The sequence below is a fragment of the Episyrphus balteatus genome, chromosome 4, assembly GCF_945859705.1.
Source record: "Episyrphus balteatus chromosome 4, idEpiBalt1.1, whole genome shotgun sequence".
NCBI lineage: Eukaryota > Metazoa > Arthropoda > Insecta > Diptera > Syrphidae > Episyrphus > Episyrphus balteatus.
The window spans coordinates 35,745,993-35,766,294 of record NC_079137.1 but is presented as its reverse complement, the minus strand read 5'-3'; the positions used below and the strand labels follow the sequence as shown (position 1 = coordinate 35,766,294).

General features: G+C 29.0%; 2 protein-coding genes across 2 annotated transcripts; both read left to right on the top strand.

Moving 5' to 3' along the window:
• The first annotated feature begins 5,704 nt into the window (after positions 1 to 5,704).
• Positions 5,705 to 13,814, top strand: LOC129918483 (lipoyltransferase 1, mitochondrial). The gene is made up of 4 exons (XM_055999065.1): positions 5,705 to 7,136; positions 12,896 to 13,003; positions 13,170 to 13,523; positions 13,587 to 13,814. The coding sequence occupies exons 1-4, from the start codon at positions 6,528 to 6,530 to the stop codon at positions 13,749 to 13,751; spliced, it is 1,236 nt and encodes a 411-aa protein (XP_055855040.1). The 5' UTR covers positions 5,705 to 6,527; the 3' UTR covers positions 13,752 to 13,814.
• On the top strand, positions 5,708 to 6,217 carry LOC129918484 (uncharacterized). Its single transcript, XM_055999066.1, has one exon. It carries the CDS (start codon positions 5,708 to 5,710, stop codon positions 5,891 to 5,893), a length of 186 nt encoding a protein of 61 aa, XP_055855041.1. The 3' UTR covers positions 5,894 to 6,217.
• Positions 13,815 to 20,302: the final 6,488 nt, after the last annotated feature.

The following is a 20,302-nucleotide window of genomic DNA, read 5'->3' as shown; positions in this document are numbered from 1 at the left end:
ATTAACTTAAATACAAAAAAATTATTTGTTTTTAATTTTGACTTTGAAATTAAATTTCTCAAAAACTATTTACTCAATCAACTTAATCATCAAATTCAAGGAGTATATTTTAGCTTTCCAAGGAGGTATAGGACATTTTAATGTGCTTTTGTTTTTTGTTTAAATTTTTTTTCCCAAATGCCCTCCCACGTGTATATATGTAAAATGCCTGTAACTCAAAAAAGGGATTAGGTACGATTTTGAAATTTACAAATTTCGAATCCTGAGATCATTTCGAACAAATCTGCATCATTACTTTTGGGGTCCATTTTTTATTAAACCTGCCGCGTTTTCAAGACCACCGTGAACTGTAAACCAAAACATGTTTCGGGACTTTGAACCGAAAATATCTGATTCGGAATGAAAAAAAATATACATTTTCGATTGCAAATAATTCAGTAACCTGAACTCCTACAAACTTTAGGTTTTCAGTTATGAATAGAGTCTAAATAGTTCTTTCTTTTGATGTTTCATTCGATGGATTTTGAGAAAATTTTTAAAAATTCCGATTAATTTTCGAAAATCTTAAAAAAATAAATTTGTAATTTTTTTTAGCTGAATGCATAAGCCTGTTCACTGTGATCTCATATCTGTAAACCAAAACATGTTTCGGGACTTTGATCCGAAAATATCTGATTCCGAATGCAAAATAATAACAACAGATATTTCGATTGCAAATAATTCAACAACCCGAGCTCCTCCAAACTTTTGGTTTTCAGTTATGAATAGAGTCTAAAGAGTCTTTTCTTTTGATGTCTCATTTGATGGATTTGGAGAATTTCGAATTTTTAGACAAGAGTATCCCTTGGATAGTTTTCAAAATTCCTAAAAATAAATAAATTTGTATTTTTTTTAACTGAATGCTTAGGACTGTTAACTGTGATCTCATAACTGCAAACCAAAACTTGTGCAATTGAGCGCACAGTCAGCTGTCTAAATAGTCGACTTGGTAGGAAAAATTTTGGTTTCAAGGTAATTTTGTTGTACAACAAACTTTTTTCGATCGTGCAATCTTTTTGATCGGCTATTTTCGAAGATTTTTTTTTTTTCAATCATAACTTAATTAATCAGAGTTATCTTCTAGAAAAATTTAATTTATGATACCTACATGTCTTGTAAAATTTTATTCTATTTTTTTAAGGATCCAAGGGAGAGGTTCAATAACAAAAAATTCAGGTTCTCTCTGCCTTTAAACTTTATAACTTAAAACTCTATAGGACTCGAACATCGAACATTATTTTAGAAAAAATTAATTACAACAAGCTTTCTGATAACAATTCAATTTCATCAAATTTGAAATATTTTTCCTGTACAAAGTAAGTGATTAACTAAAAAATTATACTTATTACATTTTTTACAATTGTACTCTCCTGACTTTTTTCAATAAATAAGCGAAACAAAAATTCATAAAATTTTCCATTCATTAAAGTTTGCCCTCTCATCTATATAAGTCTTGATCTTCATCCAACCCCTTTAGCATTTAATTCGAATTAAATTAAATCAAAGCACAGTTTTGTTTGAATGTTAATTTTGTTGTCAACAGGGAGTCAACACTCAGCAGATACACTACAGACTCCACTCTCTCAATAATAAGCTTCTCGAATGTACCTTTTAATCGCAGATTCTCCTATTACTACGTGTATATTTCCTATATACACATGAATTTACTTACACAAGATAAATTGGGATTTGAAATAAATCTATTTTTGGAATAAAATATTTCAGCTTGAGAAAATCAACAGGTCAAATAAAAAATAAACTTATAGCTGGTTGTCCTTCAGAGAAAGCAATCGGTCATTAACTGTTCTGGGCCGGGTGTTTTGCCATGAATCTAGGCTTGTATGTTAGGCACTAAGGGTCTCTATAGGCTACGCATACATAAAAACATTTTTCTCAATTAGAAATACAATTACATAAATTTATTTTTAAAGCCATAAAAATTGTTTTGAATAAAGATAGATTATTTTAATTGACTAGACAAACAATTCATGAAAATCACATGCCTTAAATTCACAAATGAAAATACAAAAATAACATACATAATATGGCAAACCTAAAGGTACATAGTACAAGTTTCTATTCCAAGACTTTTTGAACCAAACATGCTTTTAAAGCTTAGAGAACTATACTATAAGCACGCGATAATTCTATTTTGCCAAATTGAAACAAACAAGTTTTTTTTTTATTATGTTTTTGTTTTTAAATTCTCGACATGGTTTATAAAGAAGCGGCTTTATGATAACTGAATAGATTATACTTTGCGGTGTAGCATTTTTTTTTTTGCTAAATAAAATAATTTAAATATTAATGTAAATAAAGAATCAAATACGGGAAAGCTACAAATTGGAGATCATAACACAAGAAAAGTCCGCAGGGAAATCCTTTTGATTTTAATCTTTTAGCTTTTTTTTGACATAAGTATGCATAAAAGAAGAAGTTAAATTTTATTACTTCATAAGATTAATTATTTTTTGCGAACGGAGCATGTAAATTTTTTTTAACCAGAATCTAAGTTTTCTCTATAATTTCATCACAATTTGCGTTTGAAAATGTTCACTTTTGTAGTTTTTTACTTATAAAGCATTTAAAGAAAAAATATGAAAAATAAAAAAAAAATTCATCGTATAAAAAAAATATATTTAAAAAAAAAAATTAATTCAAAAATAATGTGTTTTTAAAAATTTTGCAATCTTTTAACTTCTTCTGCACCCAAATTTTCGATGAAATTGGTTGATTCGATTACGAAAAAGTATGATTTAAATAAAGTATTCTTTTGAATTTCAATTGATTGATTTCAATCCACTTGATTTAATTTATAACAATGAACTTTCAGGAAAAAAAAATATAATTTTGTATGCAATGGCCTAGAATGAAAATAAATTTCTTATTAAAAAATAGAATTCCCAAAAAAGATGTAAGGGGAAATTTTAAGTCAGGGGAATATTTGGTGGATATGTGGAGAAATTCTGGCAACTTCTTTAGGTAAATCCAAAAGATCTAAAAAAAAAAATATAAATTGTAAAAAATTCTATTAGTATTAAAAACAAAATATTTATTGCACACATTTTGCATTGATTTTTTTTTAATGCAGAAAATTTTTTTTTGCAATAAAGTTTTTTTTTTAAATTTAATACCTACCTATATATTTTTATTTGCAATAAAAATTTTATTTTCAATGCAAATATTTTTCAGTTGCAATAACATGATGGATGTATTCAGAACTGGAAAATGTTTTTGCGAAGAAAAAATATTGCTCTGAAATAAAAATAAATTACAAATGCTTTAAAAAAGGAGACATTGGTTCCCCCTTTAACATTTTCAGTTATAGGGGACAAATTTGTTCTTGAGATGTAAATGGAGGATAGAGCCTCCAAAAGGGGAACGAATGGTAACCCTATCTGAAAACCGATGAAAACTGAAAATCGTATTAAAATCAAAATTTTGCTTTTAATTTTTTCGAGAAATGAAAAGAATTGTTTTTATTCACAGTACACATAAAAAGGTAATATATTCCGAACTGACATTGGTCGCCAAATTGTCAAAACATGACAATTTGGCGACCAATGTCAACTACCGTAATTCTTAATTGTTTAAATTACCGACGAAAAACGCACAAAAACCGAAAAACCACGAACACAGCTAATTTTTTAACAGTTATTTACTATTTTCGGAAACGAAACACGCAGAAAATTTGTTATTTTTCTATTTTTAATTTTTTCAAATGACATTTTATAAATTAAAACAAAAACAAATTTCCTGTTTACTGCGATTGAAATATAAAAATTAAAGGCCGGCCTGACAGATTGGTGCCCATTTTTTGACAAACAAATTTTGACATTTTTCGGAATATATTACCTTATTATGTGTACTGTGGTTTTTATTACCTTTTGAACTTTTTACTCCTCAATTATGATTAGATTAAAAAAAATCATAAAATATAAAAAAAAAAAATAAAATAAAAATTTGTTTTTAAAAGCACAAACATAATTCTAAATAGTTTTAAGCACTAAATGATTTATGGCATTTGATTTCAAAGAATTCTAAGAAAAAAAAATTATATTGTAAGACCGGTTAGTTTTTTAACATATATGTAAAAGAAAAAAAAATGCAATTAAGAAAAAAATAACTCATTCACACTTATTAACAAAGTTACAAACCATTTCATGGACCCGTTTTTAAAAACTTAAAAACTTTTTTTTGAAAAAAACCCGAAGATATGTTTCTGAAAATGTTCACAGTTCAAAACTCATAGAAACTAAAAAAAAAGGATCAGTACTTTAGGATGAAGTTCAAGAATCAAGATACAGACTGACAGACAGAACCGGACAGACAGAACTACGGGACCTACTTGCCCTTTACCTACACCTACATTCATACATCACACGGGCTGAGTTGAAAAGAAAACGTTTTTTTTTTCGAAAATGCCAAAAATGAATTCCTAATTTAAAGTTATATTATAAATTTTATAGATTAATTTTTTTTAAATAATTTAATAAATTTATAGTAAATTTAATAAATAATTAATTTAATAATTTAATTTTAAGCAGAAGATTTTTCTTTTCATAACACCACATTTCGTGTAATAAAAGACATAAAAGCCAAGATTTTTTTCTAGTTCTTTACCCTACATTAATTTACTTATTAGTTTCAAATTAAATAATAAATTTAGAACATGTTGATGCGTTTGATTTAATGCCTGGGCTCAGCAAAACTTTTTATTTTTTTTTTACATTGCATTTTTGAATGTTTTTGTTTAAATTTTTTACAAGAATGTAATGCAAACTAAAAATTTAAATATGTTTCAACTTATGTTTCCGGTTCCTTTTATAAAATTAAATGAAATTTAAATTTGATTAAGAAAATATTGTGAGCCGTTAAATTTGTATTTTGTTTTTGTAACTGGCGCCCAACGTAGTCAATAAATAGAAAAATGTTATTTATTTATTAAACAAAATCAAGTTTTTGAACCTGAAATCGAAATGTTTAGAATACCTTAAATAAAGTGTTGCAGTCGCTAAAGCTTCTGAAAACTCTACAGGTCACTTCCAAAACCACTTTGGCACAGTCTTTTTTGCATTTTATAGTTTATTTTAATTTTATCTAAAACTAACCTTACGTTGTTTGGCCAATAAAATCTCACAGTACATTATATTAAAATTTTAATTCTCTTCTATGTGGTTCTAGGTTCAGAACATTGCTGCCAACACCCTTATTTAAAGTAAACTCAACAAAAACAAAGTCAAAGACGGCAAACAAATAAAAAAATATAATAAAACAGCTTGTTGTCTTGTCTGCCTGAAAAACTCCAATTTTTTTTTTTCAGGTCTAATCATTTCATGTTGTGTATATTTTCAACTTGTACTCGTCCACAACCGCTCAGTAGCAATCTGTTCACCTTGGTGGAAGTGTATACTCTCGCAGCTTGTCGTAATCTACGTCTTAGTTCGTTTTTGGTCTGGAAATCGTGTTATTGTTTTTCTTGAATTTGGATTTCTCCTTCGACTTTTAAATCCCTATTACATTTGTCCGTCGTTTTGTCTTGTGGTGGATGATTATTATTGTCACGTAGCATTTATATAGCTCACAAAAACCCTTGGATTTTGGATATAATTGGAAGAATAATATAAAATAGGCAACTATTTTATATGAATTATTTTATACTCGTTGGATGGGTATCAAAGGAATGAATAATAAAAATATAAGCAAAGATTGCTTAGGTCTTCGTTTGCGAGTCAACGGCCTGCATCAAACCTGGAAGTGGCTGCACCAAACCATTGCCCTCCACGAATACCTTATCTCTGTTACTTCGGCAGATTCTGCAAGAACAAAGCAGCAATCTTTTGCAAATTTTTAGATTAGAAAGTACTATATTATACTACACCAAATAAAAAATAGTACTAAAAAACCCTCAAATAGAAAAACTTATTATATTTTTTTTATTGAATGCCTGGCATTGCTCTGAATTTTGTTACAAAGTAAACCCATACACTTAAGAAATTGCTTTATAGATACTATACGCAAACAAACGAGTTGTGCGCCGTTGTATTAGTGAGTGTTCATTTATTATAGACTTCAAAGTGATAAAAAAAGATACAAAAACAAACGAAAAAACAATAAAAAACGAACCTAACCCTTAAATAAAAAAGTTAAACCAATTCAAACTAATTACATAAAATAATAAACAAGTTTAAAAGTTCTATAATACCCCAATAACAGTAAATCACTGCCATTTTGAAAGTGTTTTTGTATGATATTTGCATATATAGATATTTTGTAGTAGAGTGAGAGAGAAAAAACTAATCTAAAAGATACAGCAATACTTAGGGAAAATCGCGCAAGAAAATAATAGAACAACAAAAGACGAAAGAAACGAGCACACAAAGCAACAGCAAAGAAGAAATTCAATAAAAAAAAAATATATACAAAATTGCAAATTGCATTTGATTTGTGTGATAAGAGAATAAGGAAATCAAAACTATCACTTCACCATGCTAATGCAGGTTGGTGGAAGGGTTGCCAACCCGATAAGATGTTTTTTGAATTTCAGACGACAAAGCGATAATGTTGTGCGCAAGTGCTTGATGTCATCGTCGTCATCAGCAGGCGGCACAACAACAACAACTTCGAACACTGATAACAACAACCAACAACAACAATCAGATGGAAGCAATGTCAATAAGGTTAAAAAGATAACCGACTCAGAGATAAAGAAATCTGTCTTCATATCTCAATCATCTGACATATTTACGAATTTGGCACTAGAAGATTGGTTGTATAAGAATTTCGATTTTAGCCATCATCATGTGTTGTTGTTGTGGGCCAATAATCCGTGTGTTGTTATTGGACGTCATCAGAATCCATTTACTGAATCTAATGTTTCTAAATTGTTGGATAAGGGAATTGTTTTGGCAAGGCGGAATAGTGGTGGTGGTGCAGTCTATCATGACAAAGGGAATCTGAATTGTACATTCTTTACGCCACGAGAGCGTTATAATCGAAAGTATAATTTGAATATTTTAACAAGGGCTCTGTTTCGTGAATGGGCGATTAAATCGGAAATAAACAATAGGGATGACATTGTTATAAGTGGGAAAAAGGTAAATTGAATACATTTATTGTAGGTATATGCAAACAGGTGCGAATGTGTCTTGTTTAGAAATATTTTATTATTATTCTTTGTTTAGTCATAGCCGTTGTTCATTTTAAAACAATGTTAAAAGTGTCAACTGTCAACAAAATTTACTGTTGCTGAGGTTACCTAGATTGCGTTCTTTTATTCGCCGATCCCGACAAACAATTATGATTCTATAAAGCTTTACAGATGCAATTGTTGCTTCTGTAAAGCATTTTAGAAGCAAAATTGTTAGTAGGGATGTTAACTATTGTTAACAATAGTTAACTTTCATCGTTCCTAAATGAGATAAAAGTTACAAAATGTAACATTGTGAACAGCATCGTTCCCGAATGCAATGTTAAAGTGTCAAATAGTTACATTTTGTTACTTTTTCTTCTGTTACTCCAGCTTCTGGAATTGAGTTTCAATGTTAATCTGTCAAACACAATTAAATGGATAAGTGAAGGGAAGAGGTGAGAAGTGAATTTTTTGCTTGTTTTCATATTTGATATTATTTTTCCAATTTACTTATAGATTTGAAGTGAAAGAATTATTTTAGTACCAAATTAATTCTTTCTCGTTTATTTATTCATAAAATTGATCTCAAGCAATTTTGTTTTGACAGATCAACAATATCTAACGCTGGTCGTTCTTTTATGAAAGTTAACATTTTCTTACATTTAACAAAAACAACAACATCAACGATTTTTTGACACAACAACCAAAGTTAACTTAATTTTATAAAAGAACGGGACCCTACTTATTATTTGAAAATATTAATTTTAATTAATGGATATTGTTAAAAAATGCTACTTTCTGACTATTTATTATTGCATTTACATAGGTTGTTGAGTCATAATGTTACATTTTGAAATTCAAGTAAAGTTAACAGTTAAGTAACTCATACAAGAATATACCTATATTCTGGTGGACAGTGGAGTACGTTGAGTCCCCGGGGCCCCGGGGCCCCGGGGTAAGACTAAATTTTATGGCCCCTTTGATATTTGGGGGCCCCTTAGTTACAAAGAAAAATACGTATACGCCATACGTTTTTTTTTGTATGGCTTATTTTTTAGGTTTATTTTAATGTTTTAATATGTTCGTAGTGCACTTTGCTATTCTTACTTAAAATGTCTCTCATAAAAGTAGTTAACACTTGTACTAGGGGCCCTTAAAATTAAATATTTAGAGACCCCTAAAATAAAAATTTTTTTAGCTTAGAATTGATAGTTCTTGGGGCCTCTGTTCTGAAGTATTAAATACATATTTTATTTTCCATCATCAGATATAATTTTTTTTATTTTGGGGCCCCTGAAAAATTATTTTTAGAGCCTCAAAATTAAGTGCTTAGAGGCCCTTAAATATAATATAATTTTTTTGCAGCCAAGAATTAATAGGTATTGGGGCCTCTGTTCTGAAGTAATATTCGGAATGCCACCAATAACGTAATGTTTTTATTTTGGGCCCTGATGTATTTATGTTGGGGCCCCTGAATTTATATTTAATTTTCCATTTGATTGTTTTGAACCACTTTTGAAAATCCTCAAATAATATTTTTTTGCTTTTTTGGGGCCCCCAATGTATTATTTGTGGTGGCAAAGATTTTTCAAGTAATATTTTTTGGGGCCCTAAGATAAAATTAAAATTTTTCTTTTAAAAAAGCAGTTTATTTTTTTTTTGGGGCCCCTGGGGTAACTTTTTTAAAAATCAATATACATATATTGTGTGGCTGCCAATGCATTATACATTACACTGAATGACATAATTTGTCTCCTTGGTTACTTCGTAACTCAATTTATGTTTCCTTCTCTGCATTGTCTCCAGTGGGGGCCCTGGGGTCGGTCGGGGGCCCCGGAGCACCGCACAGTGCGTCGAGTGTATGGGGGATGACAAAAATCAGAATATAAAAAATTTGTGTTTCTTTGAATAAGAAAACCTTCAGAAACACATATTTATGGTATATTTCATCAAAGTAATGATAAATTTCACAAAAAAATAATAAACAATTAAATAATATCGAATGAGAGCTAACTCTGCAGGCAAAATGAGAAAATTGTCCAAAAAATGACAAAAGTGCAATTAAATTCCCCGATATTTTGAAACAAAATATTTTGAAAGGCGCTTTAGTATCCACAGCTTTTTGTTTTCTTAAAACAAACTCATAAAGCACCTTTATGTTTGAAAATTTTACAATTTAAGCCAATTTTTCGAAAAAGTTCTTATTTTTTAGTACTGAAAATGAGTCTACAAAAATGTAAATATTTTGAAGATGAGCCAGTATGAGCAAAAAAGGTGAGCATGATAAGAAAGAAGAAATATAAGGGAACCTTGTGGCATACAAGATTCTGCTACAGCTTGCTACAGTCTGATATAAATTTAGTTTTTGAGTCACAAAAAACAGACTTTTTTTTGGTTATATTTTTTAAATACTAATTTCACTTTACAAAAACAAATTGACATACACACCTAATCTTCAGATAATCATTTTGATAATTAACAAAAAAAAAAGTCAAGAACATTTGTTTTAACTTAAAAAAAAATGATAAACATCAATTTGAATCTTAGCTTGAATAATCAAAATATCATGAAAAACACCACTAATCTTTTTGAATCTTATATATAAGCAGTGAAAAACTGTGTTTTATTAATGTTGAATATAAGCCCTACATGTGAAGCACCGGTTTTTCATCATATAATAGACTTGATTTTTTTATTTTTGTCCACTGGTCAACGCACTGTGCACCGCCCCGCTTGCCCCAAGGGAGTGTACGCCCCTGCTGGTGGACAGAACTATCAGTTGCCAAATAACAGACTTTGTAAAATCTTTATTGTTTAGGTATATCTGATGAAAAATTTTAAGTATTAATATCTCTCATAGCAGTTTGTTCAAACCAATCTTAAGAATTTGAATTCTACATAAAACCTAACGTGACAGTTTACGCAGGGAATGAAGTAGAGAATAAGAGTTAATGTTCAACATTAATAATTTTAGTTTCGTTAACGTAGACAAATAACACTGGTTTACAAGGGTTTTGTTGCCGAAACAAAAATATACTTTTCTGAAGGTTTTCGGTGTGCTGAACTCGAATCCGAAGTCAGAACAAACTAGTCAGCTCCCGTTTTTGAGATATTACCGTTAGAAAATGCAAAAAAACGTTCTTTTGAGTTCTTCGGACCTTATTCTTTTGTATAAGGAAAATTGTTTGAGCATATTTAGTAACGGTTTCTATAAGAACTGTTTTCCATCTTTCGATACCTGTTTAAATCTTTGCAATATCTTTTGTATTGCCCGAGATATCTTAAAATGAAGTAAGTGGGTTTGGCTCCATATATCATAAAGGAGATAATGACGTTATACAATTTATAAAAATACCAAACAACTGAGGATATCTCGGGCAGTAAAAAAGATATCGGAAAGATTTAAACAGATTTAAAAAGGTGGAAAATAGTTCTTATAAAAACCGTTACTAAATATGATCAAACAATTTTCCTTATATAAAAGAATAAGGTCCGAAGTACTGCATTTTCTAACGGTAATATTTCAAAAACGGGAGCTGATCAATTATTTTTGACTTCGGATTCGAGTTCAGCACACCGAAAACCTTCAGAAAAGTATATTTTTTGTTCGGCAACAAAAAAAAAGGTTAATTTTGTTAACCAGTGTAATAATTAATATTGACACACAACGACAGTAACGGAAAAATAGTAGGTAAATTCGATTTTTTAACGAAAAATCATGGGTCAAATTGACCTGACATCGTTGACAACGGATGGTTAAAGTTCTAGTTAATGATGTCCGGTTGCTTTTCAGATTATAAAACTCAAAAAATATTTGAGATATTCGCTTGAAATTTTAGTATTCTTTTTTTCTTTGACAACAACAACAACAAGGCCCATATGGCATAGATTTCCTAATAATTGTTTTTAATATTTTGTACTTTTAACCATTTTTTTTTTCGATTAGCACAAAAAACGTTCAACATTTTTAGTCAATTAATAGTTAGCACTAATTTAACAATAATTTTTCCAAAATTTATGTCAGAGTACTGTTTTCAAAATAAAAGCTGGTGTTTTCGTTTGGTAAAAAAATCCATTTATTTTTTGATCTAAATCTGTCAAAAAAAAAAAAACAATTTTTGATCTGTTCAACTACAATAAAGTAGTCGCAAAAACAGTTTTTTGACAGATTTAGATCAAAAAATAAATTGATTTTTTTACCAAACGAAAACACCATGAGTTCCATTAAAAACTCGGGCAGTAAATTGATTCGTAACAAAATGGCGTACGAAATAAAAAAAATATTCTGATGAACTTTTTTTTTTAACTATTTAACAATGTTTTAGTAAAAGAATTGTAAAAAAAAAAAAAAAAACAATTATAGACTCGGGGAAGTAAAATACTAGTTCAAAGTAGTGTTATTTTATAAATTTCATAAGAACTACATTTAATCGAAAACCGTTAAGATTTGGAAAAAGCAAGGTACCAAATTCTGAAAACTTCTTAGTTCTTCTTTTCACTCTATATTGTTGTTTTTATTCGTTCAAAACCTTTAGGGAAATTTGGCTTTCAGCTTTTTTCGCGATTTCTGAAAAATAACGCTACCTTTCATACACCAATTTAATAAAAGTATAATTTTATAAATCGCTCGAAGAAATAAAACTATATTTTTTGGGAGCTTAAATTCATTTAAGATGGTGTCTTTCTCTTTTTCCTTTGAAGAATGAACAGTCTTTTTTTTGTCATATCTAATATCTACATATTTACTAAATTTGCATATAAAAAGTTTTAAAAATCTAAACAACTTAAAACCTGAAATCAAGTTCGTGAGACCCAGTGGTGAATTTTATTTTAAAGACAAATGAAATTTAGTCTCAAGGCTTCATGAAAAAAAAAAAAAAAAATGAATATAATGCACCTACCCAGGTGTCGAAGCTAAGCATTGCCTTTAATAGTATCTAACAGAAGTGTCTGTCGTGAAAGGGCAATAAGCAAAAATCAAGTCAGACACAATTCTTAATCCGATTTTTAAAGCGCTAGAGTTTTTTCTCTAACCTGAGTTTAAGACCTCGGTTTTTGTCAAGAAATACCCAGTTAGTGCGTAAAAGCTGTAAGTAATATTTTACAAGTAAAGAGAAAAATATTAATTTTGTTCATAAAATGATTTAAATTAAACAATTTCTAAGACAGTCTCCACTCCAAACGAAATATGCCTCTTTTTTTTAATCAATACAACATTTTAGAAAAAAAATATTATAAAATCCCTAGTTCTGCTTTCTTTTTATACCTATTATTAAACTTAAAAAAATGATACTTATTTGTGAAACATTGTATCATTTCAATTTCAAAAGTTTGCGTAAAATTGTTTTTTCCAAATAAAATAAAAATCAAATATTATCATAAAAATTCAATTTAAAAAATTTTTTTTTTTTGGAATTTTTTTAAGTTGGTTTAAACCTTTTTTGAAAAAAATACCCCAGAAGGTAAATTATTATTTTTTGCTCTGACTCAAAAGCAAGTTCAATCAATTCTGTTCTTGGCTGTTACTAAAAGACTACTACGCCTATATATTTATTTTAATAACTACTCATATGTTGCATTTGTAAGTTCAAAAGAGTCTCATTTAAGAAAGCTTAACTGAAGAATATCTGTATACCATCACAAGACACATTCGCAAACACCTGTTAAATATTCAAAGCTTATCTTCAACATCGCATTTAATCATTAACTTGTTTTCTTTCTTAGATATCAGGTACTGCTGCCAAACTAGGCCATCCAAATGCCTATCATCATTGTACTCTATTGGTTAATTCAAATAAACTACACCTTAGCGAAGCTTTAGTTCGCGAAGAGGTAACTACTACTAAATTAACATGAATGAATTATTTTTAAAAATATATTATGCATGCAATTCTAAACAATTGTTTTGTCTGCCTTTTTTAAAAAATCACTTGTTGCTTACTAATTAATTAATTTTATAAAATTTAATTTATTTATTCACTTTTGCGGCTACAAAAAGGCCAATTACATAAGCAAAGCAACTGCATCTGTCCGATCGCCAATTAAAAACCTGAATGATGTTAATCGCGCTGTTAATGTACCCCAACTCTTATCAGCAGTTGGTTATGAATTTCTTCGCACCAATGCAACTGAATTAACCGATGGAGGACAAGAACAAACACAGAAACAACAAGGTTTTCAACTTGTTAATCCAACTGAAAAATGGTTCCCAGGAATAAATGAGATTCGTGATTTGTTTGGATCATGGGAATGGGTATATGGAAATACACCTAAATTTCAAGTTGAAAAGGAAATCAATTTGAAAGCTGATGAAAAGGAACATAAGATGATTTTACGCATTGATGTTGAAAAGGTTTGTTTTGAATATGGAATCTATTGGAGATTATTTTGTTTTGAAATGTGAAATTTGTTACAGGGACTTATGTCGGATATAACCATTACTATGCCCACTAATGAAGTTGTGCCAATTGTTTCTGAGCTCAAGGACAAACCATATAATGAAGACAATCTCCAGGGTATCATTGGAGCTTTGAAAATGGTATCAACTGATAATGTGAAACAGGCAATGAATGGATTTTGACGTTTAGAGATTTAAAAAATATCGTTTTCATTTTTCTTAATTTTGGTTCTTAATTTTTTTTTTTGATGTGTGCCTTTAATTACTTTGGATTTGTTTATTTTTTTTCAAAATTATTTTTTTTTTTAAACTAACCATAAAACCTAAAAACCTTTGGTGCCTTATAACTAACAAAAGAATTTTTCTAATGCGAAAAATATTTGTTTGTGTGAATTATATGCATTTAATGAATTTTTTAATTTTCTTAATTTCCTTGCACTCAAAATTACGCGGCCACACACGTTTTAGAATATTAATTTAATTTTTTTTTTCTTAATTAATTAAATACTATTAAAAAATAAAAGTTTTTGAAATAAAAAATAAATATTTTATCAAAAAAATAAATAATTGCACGTATTTGATTTGCTTTCCTTTTGTTTCTAATCTCGCCTTCCTTCAACATCAACATACAAATATTTTATTTTATGACATCAGTATGCCAATGGTGTAGCATCATTTCTGGGAAGTAAAAAATTATTACACAAGCCAACAAAATAATCCACTTCCATTTCAGTTCCAGATGCAGAGTAATTGATAAAAATATAAAAAAAAAAAATAAAGTGGGAATGGGTACGTGTGATGAGAAATTTAACATCAGCTGGATGATTGTGTTAGTTAATAGTTGGTACAAACCTACTCTATTATTACAATACATTTCTATTGAACATTTCTCACTAGTACCTTAATGTACCACCTTTTTTCATTTCCAAAAGAAGATACAGTAAAACCTGCTAATTGGGACACTCTATAATCGGACCACCTCCTATTCGGACCGCACTTAATGCTTTCCCTGCTATTTTTCATACAAATTTTCCTCTACAATCGGGACAACTACTAATCGGACCATGGACCACCTTTATAACATTCTTTGCTTATTGTTTTACCTATTTAATTGGACCAAAAGTCAAAAATATGAAACAATGTTCTTATACATATGCATCCCATTTTTTTTTTTCTTGGCCAATTTTGAAAAGTTACATTTGTTATAGGCGGGGATTACTCAAAATGCTTAATTTTATTTTTCGTTTCTTGGCAAAGGAAACAATTTGACAGTGCAATAGAGTTTTTGAAGTTGATTGTTTTGTGAAATTGATTTGAAAAAGAATGTTAAAGTTAAAGTTAAAAGCGTTTTGAAAATTGTTGGTACCTATATTTGTTGTCATTTTTACGTGGGTTAGAAAATTTCAAAAAAAAAAATGTTTAAAAAATTAAAAAAAAAATTTTTTTGTAATTTTTTTCTCTTGAAAAGTTTAAGAGAAAAAAATTTTATTTTTTGAATTTTTTTTTTTTAATTTTTTTTTTTTTTTTGAATTTTATTTTTTGTTTTAAATTTAAGCTTTTTCTGGAGCAAAAATGTGGAAAAAGCTAGAAAAAACAATTTTTTTCTCATTAAAAAATGAGAAAAAAAATTGAGCTTTTCAGAGCAAAAAACGTGATCCTTTAATTTTTTCAAAAATTCGATCGAGTGAAACAAAAAAACGGCTGGCTGGATTAATTTGATTTTTTGTAGGATTTTTGTGCCCATATTTAACTGTAAAAGGCACACTTAACATTAGTGGTTCCCTCAATATTTTCGATCTAGCGCTCGATTTTCCAAAAAACCACCAAAAGCCCTTTTTTTGTTGCATTTTCAAATTCATGTGACAATAAGAAAAAAATTTTTTTCGGAAAAGCAATGGCTAGTCGTTAAGTAAAATTCATTGAAGTTCTTGAAACCCACCTTTAACTTTCTGTGCGATCATTGGTTGCTGAGATATCAATAATCAAAGACAAAAGGATCCTTTTCCATTTGAAGACCGATATCTCGGCGAGAAGTGGACGTATCGAGGTTTTCAAAAAACCAAATTAAAGCTAAATGAAGAAAGTATCCGATCCTTATAGTTGTTAAGCTAAAAAACGCTCGTAGACCAAAAAAAAAACTAAAAAAATTTTGAAAATTTTTTTGTTGCTGGTTTTTCTGCGATCACTCAAAAACCGCAGAGGTTAAAAAATTTTAAAGTTCTAATCCAAAAACTCTACAATCGGGACAACTGCTAATCGGACCATGGACCACCTTTATAACATTCTTTGCTTATTGTTTTACCTATTTAATTGGACCAAAAGTCAAAAATATGAAACAATGTTCTTATACATATGCATCCCATTTTTTTTTTTCTTGGCCAATTTTGAAAAGTTACATTTGTTATAGGCGGGGATTACTCAAAATGCTTAATTTTATTTTTCGTTTCTTGGCAAAGGAAACAATTTGACAGTGCAATAGAGTTTTTGAAGTTGATTGTTTTGTGAAATTGATTTGAAAAAGAATGTTAAAGTTAAAGTTAAAAGCGTTTTGAAAATTGTTGGTACCTATATTTGTTGTCATTTTTACGTGGGTTAGAAAATTTCAAAAAAAAAAATGTTTAAAAAATTAAAAAAAAAATTTTTTTGTAATTTTTTTCTCTTGAAAAGTTTAAGAGAAAAAAATTTTATTTTTTGAATTTTTTTTTTTTAATTTTTTTTTTTTTTTTGAATTTTATTTTTTGTTTTAAATTTAAGCTTTTTCTGGAGCAAAAATGTGGAAAAAGCTAGAAAAAACAATTTTTTTCTCATTAAAAAATGAGAAAAAAAATTGAGCTTTTCAGAGCAAAAAACGTGATCCTTTAATTTTTTCAAAAATTCGATCGAGTGAAACAAAAAAACGGCTGGCTGGATTAATTTGATTTTTTGTAGGATTTTTGTGCCCATATTTAACTGTAAAAGGCACACTTAACATTAGTGGTTCCCTCAATATTTTCGATCTAGCGCTCGATTTTCCAAAAAACCACCAAAAGCCCTTTTTTTGTTGCATTTTCAAATTCATGTGACAATAAGAAAAAAATTTTTTTCGGAAAAGCAATGGCTAGTCGTTAAGTAAAATTCATTGAAGTTCTTGAAACCCACCTTTAACTTTCTGTGCGATCATTGGTTGCTGAGATATCAATAATCAAAGACAAAAGGATCCTTTTCCATTTGAAGACCGATATCTCGGCGAGAAGTGGACGTATCGAGGTTTTCAAAAAACCAAATTAAAGCTAAATGAAGAAAGTATCCGATCCTTATAGTTGTTAAGCTAAAAAACGCTCGTAGACCAAAAAAAAAACTAAAAAAATTTTGAAAATTTTTTTGTTGCTGGTTTTTCTGCGATCACTCAAAAACCGCAGAGGTTAAAAAATTTTAAAGTTCTAATCCAAAAACTAGACACTTGGACATACAATTTCCTTCTTTATCGATTTCTTGTACGACCATTTCTTTCGAAGTTACGGCCAGTTGAAAATTGCCCAAAAATTTGGAATTTTTTTTTTGATCCCTTAATTTTTTCCAGTAGTGTATGAATGAGAGAAAATTTTTTCTAAATGGACCGGTCCGATTAAAAAGGAACCTCTATAAGTGGACCACCTCCTAATCGGACCACTTTTCTTCGGTCCCAAGGGTGGTCCAATTAAACAGGTTTTACTGTATACAGTCCCATCAAAAACACTCCTCCTCTACTTACTACCTTTGCTAACTTGCTGAGGTAATCAAAATACAATTTACCCACAAGAAAAAAATATCTGACATTTTCCAAAATGTCTGATTTAATTACGACAAATTCCAATCTTGCACAATACCAAGTATATCGCGTCTCGCGAGTAAATGGCACTCTGATATGGCATCAAGTAAATTATTCCAAGGAATCTCCTTAAGCCATCGCGTATCATATTATGGGTTGTGGCACACCTTACTTATGCTATACAAACGAAAGACGAAGACATTCCAATAATTGCAATTTAGTTATAGTCTGGCAGATGGAAAAGTTCATAGGTGCCATCTTATCTCGTGCATCTTCTTTCATTTATTTTTTTTTTGTTTCCATTATGAGTATTGGCTTCTTGAAATTTTAAGCTATTTAAAGGTGAATCTTTAAAGATGTGACTTGAGTCTCTGGTTACTTTTATTATTTGTCAAACAAATACAAAGACTATAATATAGCATTGATCTTTTAATGACCTGATTACCTATAAATTTTATTTATAGCACCTCTGCTCTATTCACAACATGAGCTTATTATTTTTCTTGTTAGAATTCCTTAATTCAACTTCGATATTTACTCATGATTTTTTTGTGATTGTCTCTAATGTAATTTTATTGAAATCAATAAAACGATGAGCTTGAATAAGTACAAAAAAACTAAATTCCATTTTTGTTGTCCAATTACTGCGTTAAGTATCTTGAACTATAATAAATAATGACCTTTGCATATTTTTATTTACAAGTAGTTATTTTAGAAAAAAAGAAGCTTTTTCTATACTAGCATTCATTTATTGACTTTATGCTGTACGGTAGAGAGAATTAAAGATAGTTTTCATGTTTCGGTGTTATTTTTTATTGAGAGAGCTTATAGCTTAGCACCCACCATTGAAATTTAAAGAAAAACAAGTTTAACCACCAATACACTTACTAACCTACAGACTTCTTCAGTTCGATTATTGCTTTGAACCATGCAGATGATATTATGGTTGCCAACTGATTTTTCATTAATTTTGTTAAAAAAAATTTGTGTTGACGAATAAAAAAAATATATTAGAAAATTGAAGCAAGTTAAGTAAATTTACGGTCAGAAAAACAGATTGTGCGCTTTCTTGTAAAAAAATTTATAAAATAAACGGCCATAGCGAAGTATCCATTGGAGCGGAAAGTCCGATTTAGTATGAATCGGAGAGTTTTTGCTTGTCGGAAGCTCATCTCGAAGCATGATTCGAATGAAATCGGAAAGGTTACGTTCCGGCAAATACCTCGTTGGGCCGAATAATACGATCTCTTAGTATATATTACTCAAGCAAAAGATGAAGACTTTACAAATATTTATTCTGTTTATTTTGTAAAAAAAACGGAATAATTTCTTGAAGCCAATCATAATTTATTCGAAAGAGCATTACCTACCTTTTATTTCTTTATTCATTTTGTCAATTTTTTGATATTAAAAGTTAACAACAAAATTATGCCATCTTAAAGGCTAAAGAATAAATCTGTATTTATGTCTATATGTTTCGTAAAAAATCACAACTTTTTCATGGAAAAGCAAAGCGCATTAACTTTTTTCCTATAACCTTTGGTTAATATTTTTGCCGAGAACTCACTTCAAATTTCATACTATCTGAAAGTTTTTTATTTCAGCTTAAAATGTTCACCTGTCTGTACGACATCTATAAAAAGGGCTAGAATTTTTTGAATACAATCAGTTTTCATAAAAATCAACATAAAAAACTAACTTTTTTTTTAAAGTTCTGTAAGCTTAAAAACTCTAAAAATGTATGTATTAAAAAAAAAAATACTTCGAAATTAACGGCCTTTAAACTGATCCGTAGTAGACGCCTAATTTTTGCTTTCCAGTGGAATATTTCAAATTGTCGAAAAAAAATCTACTCTACATACATTATATTTAAAACTTTGTCAAAGGTCTTTTTCATTAATTCAGGAATTCCTAGGAAATTTGTCCAGTAAATTAGCACACACCTCACCTATACTTTTGTTTTTGAAAAATCACTGCCACTTATCTATTGTATTTGTATCAATAAGTCATTAAAGTTTATGTTAGAGACCGACTCAAGGACAATAAATAAGCAGTTTGAAAAGGTTTTAGTAGATTCGAGATTTTAGAAGATCTCTTCTTCTTTAAAAGTACTACCGTCCGAAAAATAATCAAGTAGATACAGCTAAAATAAAAACAAAAGCAAGTAGACGCCACAGTGATTCACAAAAATAAACATTTTTATACTATCTGGAAAATATATCAAACGGGAAATGTTTGTTCCTCATATGTATGGTTGTCGGTTTCAATTTACTTCGTATAACTTTTGATATTCCGGAATGAATACAATATCGGTGTATTTTGTTTTTGCTGAAAATTCCTCGAGGAAATAGTAGTCTTTGTGGGTATGTCGTTTAATGGAATGTTTTTTTTTCAGCAGCGCATATACAGACATTTTAAGCGAACGGTTTTTTCTTTACTGCCGATTGCTTGAAAAACAAATTCTATATAATTTTATATAATATCAAAAAAAAAAATTAGTAAATCAAAAGCATAAATGGTTACCTTCGAAACCCTGGTTTAGAGAAATCAAGCCAGTAATGTAAAGATATAACGTCTTCAAAGCTTAAATTTTTAAACAATTTAAAAAAGTATGAAAAACATACAGCGAAAAAAAAAAAAACAAGTATACGCTACAGTAAACGTTTATTTGAAATTATGTATATTGTCTTTTTAAAATAGTCACTTAAAAGTTTAAGTTTTGAAACAATTAAAAAAAAAAGAAATAAAAACATACAACGAGAAAAAAAAACAAGTATACGCCACAGTGACCAATAAAATTAAAACATTTATTTGGAATTATATTCGGTCTTTTTCTATATAAAAGCTTAAATTTTGAAACAAAAGAAATAAAAACATACAGCGAAAAAAAAAAACAAGTATACACCACAGTGACCAATACAATTTTAAACTTTTATTTGGAGTTATA

Coding starts and splice junctions, on each gene's coding strand:
- LOC129918484 (XM_055999066.1), top strand. CDS start 5,708: ATGGGTATCAAAGGAATGAATAATAAAAATATAAGCAAAGATTGCTTA.
- LOC129918483 (XM_055999065.1), top strand. CDS start 6,528: ATGCTAATGCAGGTTGGTGGAAGGGTTGCCAACCCGATAAGATGTTTT. Junction 7,137..12,895: donor TTGTTATAAGTGGGAAAAAG/GTAAATTGAATA, acceptor TTTCTTTCTTAG/ATATCAGGTACTGCTGCCAA. Junction 13,004..13,169: donor AAGCTTTAGTTCGCGAAGAG/GTAACTACTACT, acceptor GGCTACAAAAAG/GCCAATTACATAAGCAAAGC.